General features: G+C 41.5%; 1 protein-coding gene across 1 annotated transcript; it reads right to left on the reverse strand.

The window, feature by feature from the left end:
* Window positions 1-470: 470 nt before the first annotated feature.
* LOC142488712 (uncharacterized) lies at window positions 471-1,902 on the reverse strand. The gene is made up of 2 exons (XM_075589105.1): window positions 1,839-1,902; window positions 471-1,475 (listed from the first exon to the last, which is right to left on the reverse strand). The coding sequence occupies exons 1-2, from the start codon at window positions 1,885-1,887 to the stop codon at window positions 478-480; spliced, it is 1,047 nt and encodes a 348-aa protein (XP_075445220.1). The 5' UTR covers window positions 1,888-1,902; the 3' UTR covers window positions 471-477.
* Window positions 1,903-9,675: the final 7,773 nt, after the last annotated feature.

The following is a 9,675-nucleotide window of genomic DNA, read 5'->3' on the forward strand; positions in this document are numbered from 1 at the left end:
ATATATTATTATACATTCTGAGATGTTATAGAAACGAACACACAACTGATTAAAGGACAAAATTACAATGGCCAAGCAAGGCAAAGGTAAGTAATAATTTACACATAATCCTGCTGTACACGTACAAGAAAGATGTTTGCACTTACTTAGGTGTTTTAATAATTGCATGTGACTAATATGCATATGCAATTCTTACATCAATTAACACACCCAAATGCAATGTTTTGCTGCAAAGTCAATGGCAGCTTCTCTAAACTTAGCAACTGGCTCCTGGTGGACCATTACTGAACAGACGATTACAACATAAATATTTATAACACAATTAATTATGAGTGTTAACATTTCCAAAACTTCACGTGTACAAGAACATAGTTGAAAGTTTGGAAACAACACAGTCTTCAGCATACATACAATAGTAATTAGATAATCTGAAGTCAACAAAACAAGGCCAAAGACATATTTTCTGAATTATAACATTTATTTTTTTTGTTCCTTTTGCGAGCGAGTAACAGGCCTGCTTGTTGTCTCTTGAATTTTCCTTTTTCTTTTGCCACCAACTTTAGGCACAACAGAGCCACTTTGAGTGGCCTCTGGCACTTCACGGGCAGGGCTTGTGGCCAGTGACTGTTCACCTACGGGGCTTGTGGCCAGTGACTCACCTACAGGGCTTGTGGCCAGTGACTCACCTACAGGGCTTGTGGGCAGTGATTCACCTACAGGGCTTTTGGGCAGCGATTCACCTACAGGGCTTTTGGGCAGCGATTCACCTACAGGGCTTTTGGGCAGCGACTCACCTACAGGGCTTTTGGGTAGTGACTGTTCACGGACAGGGCTTGTGCCCAGTGACACATGTGAGCAAGTTGGTAGACACTGCACAAGTGATGGTTGGTCTGTTTCATGTGTGTCTTGTTTTGTTTTTGTCGCCTCCTTTGTAGGTGTCTGCTGCTGAATTTGTACAGATGGCAGCGGTAGGATGTCATCAGGAACCTGCACAGCAATGTTTGCTACTTGACCGGTAACATTTGGGCCTGGTGAATGAATATCAGATGAATGTGGTGAAAACTGACCTGCATGAACAGATCCTGGCTGGGAGGTGTTGAATTGTGGTACATTAGTCATTCTCCAGTAATTAGCTTGTGTTTGCTGAACAACTAATGCTTCGAATGAGGTGTTGATTTTTTGCAACTGTTTAGGCACTTCAATGAAGACTCTGTGGAGATGTGCCAATTGTGATACTGTTTCTTCCTGCAGTCCAATCATCCTTTCCAGCACTGTCATCATGTCTGAATGGCGACGATTTTCTGCGTCCACTATTTTTCCCTCTGAAGCTACAATTGCATCGTATGTGGAAGTTGATGGACGATTTGGCGGTACAACAGTTTCTATTGGCACCTCTTCATGGTCACATGATTGTATTTCAGTCTCTTCTGTGGCGTCATCCTCATCATACTCATCATCCTCATCACCATGATGTTCTAAAAAGAAATGTACACATTATTAAATGGCATGTTAATGTATGCTGTGTTACTATGTAATTGTACTGTGTCCTAAGTAACACCTAACATGTTAGCATACGTTTTATAACCTCATTAAAAACTACCTTGACTTACGAATAATGTTTGGACTCAGTATGAAATATGAATGAATGAAAAGTTGCTCTAAACTCAGAAGTCCTACATGATAATTAACATCACTAACACAATACATGTTGCCTTACACTTAATTTTCACTGACACTAAGTAATCCTATTTAAAGAAGATGTGCAAAACAAATAATGCACATGACAACATAACATATAGAAGAGCACATATTATATGGCCAGCAAATGATACACTCACCTTCTAGTAGTGTTGAGCTGGCTGACCCAGGTGAAGACACTTGTTCCATCTCAGGTGACACATGTCCTCCAGGGGCAACTATATATAACAATAACATAAGTTTTACATTTACATGTGTAAATATTGAACAAACACTTATTGTATGTTCTGTATTTATGATTAACTAACAACATCAGTTCCTTAACCGAAAATGTGTGTGAAAGTGAACATAAATAGTTGTAATAACACTGTACATGCCTGTGTACTTAGAATTTTTGAGTTCCCTAACATACAACATACTATGTTTCTGCAGTAATGCGTGAGGATAAATAGATTAAATGAGTACATAAAAATCATATGTTGTGTAGTGATATCAGTATCATAATGTACATAACTATCATGAGATGACCATTCACAATGGTTATCATGAAGGTGGTCATATTGCAAAAAGTGTTGTTTTTGGTAGAGGATATGTGTGGTACATTAATCGAAGATGTGGCACACCTGAATGTGGCTGTGACTCAACAAGACAACACATGCAGTGTGTGATAATGTGTCTTTCATAGTAGTTCAACTATAGATATGAGTGAACTAATGTGTGACGTACGCTTTGATAAGTAATGAGTTGTTGGGGCATTTAGTAGCTAGAGTTAAGCTTTCAAATGAGTGTGATTAACTTCAGTTGTGCTATTCAGGTTGTAAGAAAGGTATTCCCTTCCCCAAAAAGCCTAATCAGCCACACCTTTCAATGACTTGAAACAGGTGCAAATGGTGTGAACTAAGTTGACCGTGAAATGAGGCTGTAATTAGTGTGTGTGCTGAACCCCACCCCCTCTGTTGAAGTGTATGCTGTGATGAGATATTAATTGCAGCTGCTTTAACACAATGGTAGATGAGCTAAGTAGTCATCTGCAGTGTTAAAGTTATGAAAACAATGACATAACATATGATACGTGTGCCTCATTATGCTGTCTGTATATGACATAAAGCAAAAATGGACCTTTTCATAAGCAACTATAGATGTGTTAGTGCCAGTGATGTTTGTAGGCCGTTACATGCAATTTCTTTGATGCATGCTTAAAATAGGCAGTAATGTCATGTTTGTCGGAGTAAAATCAATAAAATACACAATAATATGATACATATTTCTGTTCTGTACCTGTAGCTACTAATAATTTCTCATGAACATGTGTTACACATGTGTACTACCCTGTTGTTCCCCATCTTCGCCCACCATCAATTGCTTCCACTGCAGCTATGCATTTTGGGAATTCACATGTAAATGAGCACGCAATGGCACGTGCTATATTAGTTACTGCTTTTAGTAGGACTACTACATATATGTCTATTTTGAGATATATATACAGAATCAGACATATACATATATAGATGCAGGTATGCTTATATTGTGAAGACAGTATAAAAAGCAGTGTAAATATGCAAAATAAGTGTAAGCAACGACACGCCTAGTACAGTAATATTTATCACCTGCTGGAAATTGTGACGGATAAATTCCAATGTCACGGTCACCAGCCAAGCCTTCCACGACGACGGTAAGTAATTTTGGCCGAAGCAGCTCCTCCAATGGAGTCAATATGAGACGTTGTGGTGTGGGCCCACCTCCAGTGCCAGTAGCATGCACGCGTTGGTCTTGTATTTTCTTTTTCAATTTGGACCTAATATCATCAAATCTTTTCCGACAATGATACTTGTCCCTGACACTATTCCCACAGGCATTGACACCAATGACTATTGTGTCCCACATTTCTTTTTTGCTTGCTGCACTTGTCCGCCCTTGAAAAACATATAAAAGATATGAGGTAAATGAATAATAATATAAGCACCAGTTTCCTACACTGCTAGCTGTTCCAAGAGATATCAAACATGCTGTTTTATGTGTAATATGTGCAGCACATGAGCATTCACTACTAAACCTATACATGTAAGCAAGGTTGCATTCATATTGTATGCAGTTCTGGCAAATTGACCGGCTGTGTTTATTTGTCCTTGTAAGGCATGATAAAAAGCTGTGTTTCCACACTAATGAACATAGAAAGATATTGTGTACCCATATTTGCATATGAACAAAACTCAGATGACCTAGGATCACATGTATTTGAATAATAAATGTAAAGTTACACTTACCTACTAAATGTCCATAGAGACTGTCATAGTGCTCCAGAATGCCAGTGACAAGAGCCCTATTTTCCTGGTCATTGAAGCGAGGATTACGTGGCTTCTCCACACGTTTTTTCCGAGCAGGTTTAGGGTCAGAGCTTGGCTGGTGCTGACTGGACTCTCCTTCTTCCAATGGAAGAGCCTCCAAAAGCTGGCCACCAGCAAGCACGCCACCACCAGACACCCCATCAGCAACTGCGCCACCAGCAGCACTCCCAGCACCAGCACTCCCACTCCTAGCACCAGCACTCCCACTCCTAGCACCAGCACTCACACTCCTAGCACCAGCACTCACACTCCTAGCACCAGCACTCCCAGCACCAGCACTCCCACTCACAGCACCAGCACTCCCACTCACAGCAACAGCACTCCCACTCCCAACAACAGCACTCCCACTCACAGCAACAGCACTCCCACTCCCAGCAACACCACTCGCAGCACCAGCACTCCCACTCCCAACAACAGCACTCCCACTCCCAGCAACACCACTCGGTGCACCAGCAACATCACTCCCCTGAACAGAACGTTCACTCCGACGCGTACTCGCACGAGTAGCACTCCCACTCCCACCAGCATCACTCTTCCCACGCTTTGCGGGCATACTTCCAGCACTCACAAAAAACAGACAAGAAATGTACAGGCAATCACACGACCCACTTCCACATATAAAACAAGACAAAGATGTAAACAAAACAACAAAGGACAAAGCTCACCCAATACACAACAAGTCTCTCAGTCAATATGCAAATGTTCAATCGTCCAGCTCTGTGCGTCTCTCTCTCTCTCACTCCCAACAACACAGAGAATGATTAGCAGTACACGTTGCCTTTAAATATGGCGCGCAATCAAAAACATGCTTGTTTCGCCTGATTCAGCAAGATTTGTGATTGTGCAACCTAACAGCACCCCGCCACGCACGCCGATACACCTGTGTGTGATCGGCTCATCATCGTGAGAGTGGGCGGATTTGTTTTCTGGTTGATTTTGAATGTATTCGGCACTTACTGCATACGGAGAGGGAAAAACGCCAATAACATGACTAATCGATAAGCTTGCCGATTTCACATAATCGTCGCTTACTGCATGAGGCCCTAAATGCTATAAAACACGTGGCACACCTTTCTTTCTATCCCTACTTGGAACCATAACCTGGGGCACACCATGTGTCAGGCTAATGCAAAGTGTCTGAAGCTCTGCTGCAGAGGGTGAATCATTTATCACCAACTGACCCTTTGTCCCACTGCTGGATGAAGGCCACAAAATGCAGGACCATGAAACACCTGCTCTGTAGTTTGTTGTTAAAGGTGAGAGGAGTCGGTCAGTAAGAGCATTGAGAAATTGATAAAATCTCCCCCTACATTCCTGGAATACTGGAATAAGAGGAGAGTCTTCCTGTTACAACCGTGATGGCAGGACAAAAGCTACAGAAATACTTGCCATTCCCCCCGCACATGGCAGGCAGCAGAAACATCCACACTAAACAACATTTTTAAATTAAGGTACCATTGTCGGTACCGTTGTAAACATCAGGAAATAGCTTGGGAAAGGAAGGTGTACATGAAAAAATGTGCATCATAACAGGCTAAGTAAAGCAGTAGATAAACACGCCAATTAGCTTTTGTCTTCCTTTTACGTGCCTGCTAATAGACGAAGAGTGTGTGCATGAGAGGAAACTGATAGGAAGCGAGGAGGAGACCAGCATAAGAATAGAAACTATTTGTAAAGAAGGAGAAAACAATTCACAAATGAGAATCTAGCAGCAATGACAAGGAGCCTTCTAAATATGAAAAACAAAATATAACTTAATAGAGCTTTGTTGTGAAACAGTGACATTTGCGTCAAGATGTCTCTTCAGCCAACCAGTTTTATGGCTCATTAATGTATATACTTAATCATGGAGAAACGGCACTCCAGCGGACTCGTTGAAGAAATAGTAAAACATTGTACTAGTGATTATACCAAAAATATCAACATTTCGCACCCAACATGGATCTTTTTTCAAGGTTAAAGAAAACAGTGATACCGACGGGCTACTGCACCGACACACTTTATTCGAGCAAATACCCAGTATGTACCTGGCAGATACCTGGAATGCACCGCTCCTCACCTCTGACAAGCCCCGTTGCGTTTGCCTTCCCAGCCTGGGTTCATGCCTGGCTGACGGGCGGCTGATCTGTTAAATGATAATGATTAGGATTTAATAGGCTGCAATGCTTCGCGTGTCTACCAGATGGCATAAATTCATGAATTGTAATGCAGTATATATATATATACTGTGCAGTATTGCAGCCAGCGGGAATAAAATGCTTCAATCCCTGCCTGGAAAATACCTCAATGCACTCGGGCAGAAAACAGTCACAAACCTCAATACACCCGGGTATACCCGAATTCGTGGGACTAGCCGAGCTCGAATAAAGTGTGTCGCCAGTGTATATAGACAAAACGGCACCAAACAGTCTAATGCAAAAGTTCTTAGGCTATGAACCCCGTAATGCTGTGATGGAATGAAACAGTAAGAAATATTGACATCACATATTATACCTGAGTGATCACCAACGTGAATACATGTGTATTAAAAGGACCCTTAGGTAGCTAAAGGATATATGCACGTAGCTAAAGTCATATTTACTGGATATCTAATCCCCAGAGGAGCATACTTTAGGTATGTCAGAGATATGCAAAGTATATTTAAATGACACATCCCACACTTCCTAAAATAATTTCCATAAGAACTATGGGTAGCACCACTGCCCCAGCATACTCTTGAGCTGTACTGCTCATACCTGTATCTAATCCAGCTATTAGTATATCTGACAGGTATCTCAGGTGTGCTCCTTTTTGTGCAGGAGGAATATTGAACTGGCAATGGCAACCAGTAAGTGATTCTGGTATGCTGTTAGAGTGAAGCTACCCAGCAGCTGGTTTAGCTCACACTACTAGAGCTGCTGTCCAGAATGGCAAAGGCTGTGGATTCTAGTGCTATTGGGCCTGACACAGTACCCCAGTCTTTAAAAGGTGCCTTAGACTTAATAACACAATATAGTTGTTATGGAAATCCTTTTAGGAACTGTTGGATGTGAGTCATTTAAGAATATATTTTGCATTTTAATTAGCATATCTCCCAGTTGTGCTCATTTATGAGCACAGGGGCCTCTCCCTATGTTATTTGGAGAGAGTTTTGAATGAAGATATATATATATATATATATATATATATATATATAAAACAAATATATAATCACTGCGCTTCTCCATGTAAGAGCATGCAGCTAGTGACGAAACTGGCCATACAAAAGTGCAAAACAGAAAGTGAATCCCTGCGCTTCTCCCAAAGGGATAGCAATCAATGGGGAATATAAATATATGTATGGTGTAAATACTTATAAGAAAAAAGGAGACTTTTGGTATACATCCTTTGATCAAATAATGCCAAGCCTGCTAACCACGTCAAGGTAAGTCTCTTTAGCAGGTCCCTACGTTTTCTGAAGCCAGGGTCACGTTTGGTATGAATGGCTCCCGATAGCATTAACACAGTTCCCTTTTAAATCACTCCAAGCCCTGTAATATTTCCTCCACTTTATTGGGAAAAGGCAGCAGGATACAGAAACTTGTGGATGGTTTGTAGTGGTGATTATTAGTTAGAAACCGGTAAAAAGAGATGGCCTCACCAAGGGGGATAAACAGAGAAGGGGTTCTTTACTCGCTGTCTCCAGGGTGGAAAAGGAAGTGAGGTACAGTGTGGGTAAAGGAATAGTCTAGTGGCAGACTATGTCTGAACAAACAGGAGGGGAGGCAGACTAGCCCATTCTGGTGAGGATCTCAGAAACTGCAGTAGCAGCTCACTGATTCCATGCTCGGAGGCAAGGAATGCAATATTGTTGCAAGTTACACAAGTATGTGTCTGCAGACTCCATGCAGCTGGGAATAAGATCTGACAGGCAGAAGCTGCAAAGGAGAGAGGGGGGTGAGTCAGAAATGTGGTTCTTGTTCCATAACACTCCCCGTCTGGTATCTGTAGATACCACTATATAACAGACTATGGGCCTCATGCAGTAAGCGTTGATAAGGGAATTATCACCATTTTATAGCCAAAATTGGGTTTGAGATTCAGTAAGCGCCGATAAGTGCTTGATTTCGCCAGGTTTCGGAGCCGATTATTTTGTTATGGCCATTCGCCTGCCGATAAGCCTGTTTTCGCCACTGATCGCCACTTTTTTAAATCGGCTGGATTCAACAACAAAAAACAGCTTATCGGGCCTGATCGGCACTACGAAATTGAGATGTTATGGCCAATTTCTCCCGCCAACTAAAGTTGGCAGTTTGGAGGGGAGAACGATCGCTAAGGCTGCCGCAACGGCACTTAGAAAAAAAAAACTTCTGTACATCAATGGAGTCAATGGAGCGGGGACGTATAACAGTACAGTACTGTTTACGTTTCATTGCTCACAATACAAACGTCATTTGCATTACAGTGTGGGGGCATTCCCTGCATTGTGTCACAGCTGACGTGTATTATTTGCATAACATTATACTTTTACATGTTTGCAGCATTTGCGGGTCACATTACTCATCATGTGATGATGTGCCAAGGGAAAATACTATACTCAACTCTTAAAGGAGAACCTCACATCATATCACACATTTTAATGAACTGAGCGACAATTATTTACATGATGTTACACATGTCACACATGTCACACATACACAGTATACTCATCTTCCTTTACATTACACAATGCTAGTAATGTGTCACGCATCTTTAAACGTTCATGTACATCTGTATTCTCATGTTTACATATACTTTTGGGTCCTCCCTATTTTCATGACGTCACTTATTGGACGCTCAATCACATTGCATGTTTACATTGTAACCGTAGCATTACAAGCACTTCAACCTAACTTATACACACATGTACAGTAATTCAGCATTGGGACACCTTGTTAACTCATTCTATACCAACTATCCTCCTTACAGAAATGCATGCATATGCACACGACTATTCATTGTTGTCAACATGTCACAATAACATGCCTAATTACACATGTTACACAAAACTTTTCCCACGTCAATCTCAGCCTTTTTGCCTAATTACATGACTGACTGTTGCGTTCACAAGTGTTACATGCATTGCACATGCAACTATTTATTTGCAAGCAATGTTTCTACAAAGGTTCACGTCACATCATTGCCAAATATCATCATTCCCTGCAGAATACACACAACAAATACTTATAACAAGAACTGCACACAGCTTGCCACAGAAGTACTTTATTATGTTAATGTAACACCTTGCATTTTACTATGTCACCTGACATCATCACATACCTATTTAAAGGACGCCCATTACCTGATCATTCACAGCTACTCATTTCAAAATGTTGAGATTGTTTAGGAGACGGAGGAACATTCTTTTCTATGACATGCTTGATGATGAAGACAATCATATAGGGCAAGGGAGGGACACACCGAGGGACAGTGACAGTGACAGGGACAGTCACGCGGATACAACAGAGACAGGGAGAGGGATAGGAGATCAGAGGAGAAGACAGAGGAGACAAGTTGTGCCTCGTCCGCGTCTGTACAGGGAGAGAACCCTGTTAGATGGGATGAGTGAGGAGGAGATTGTAAGTCGCTATCGTTTGAGTTCAGCAGCAATCTTAGCTCTTTATCAGGAGATAAG

This window comes from Ascaphus truei, chromosome 2, assembly GCF_040206685.1.
Source record: "Ascaphus truei isolate aAscTru1 chromosome 2, aAscTru1.hap1, whole genome shotgun sequence".
Taxonomy (NCBI): Eukaryota; Metazoa; Chordata; class Amphibia; order Anura; family Ascaphidae; genus Ascaphus; species Ascaphus truei.

Excerpts from the sequence above, each read along its gene's own strand:
- LOC142488712 (XM_075589105.1), bottom strand. The coding sequence starts at position 1,887 with ATGGAACAAGTGTCTTCACCTGGGTCAGCCAGCTCAACACTACTAGAA. Across the intron at positions 1,476-1,838 it reads CAGCTCAACACTACTAGAAG|AACATCATGGTGATGAGGAT; the intron begins GTGAGTGTATCA and ends ATTTCTTTTTAG.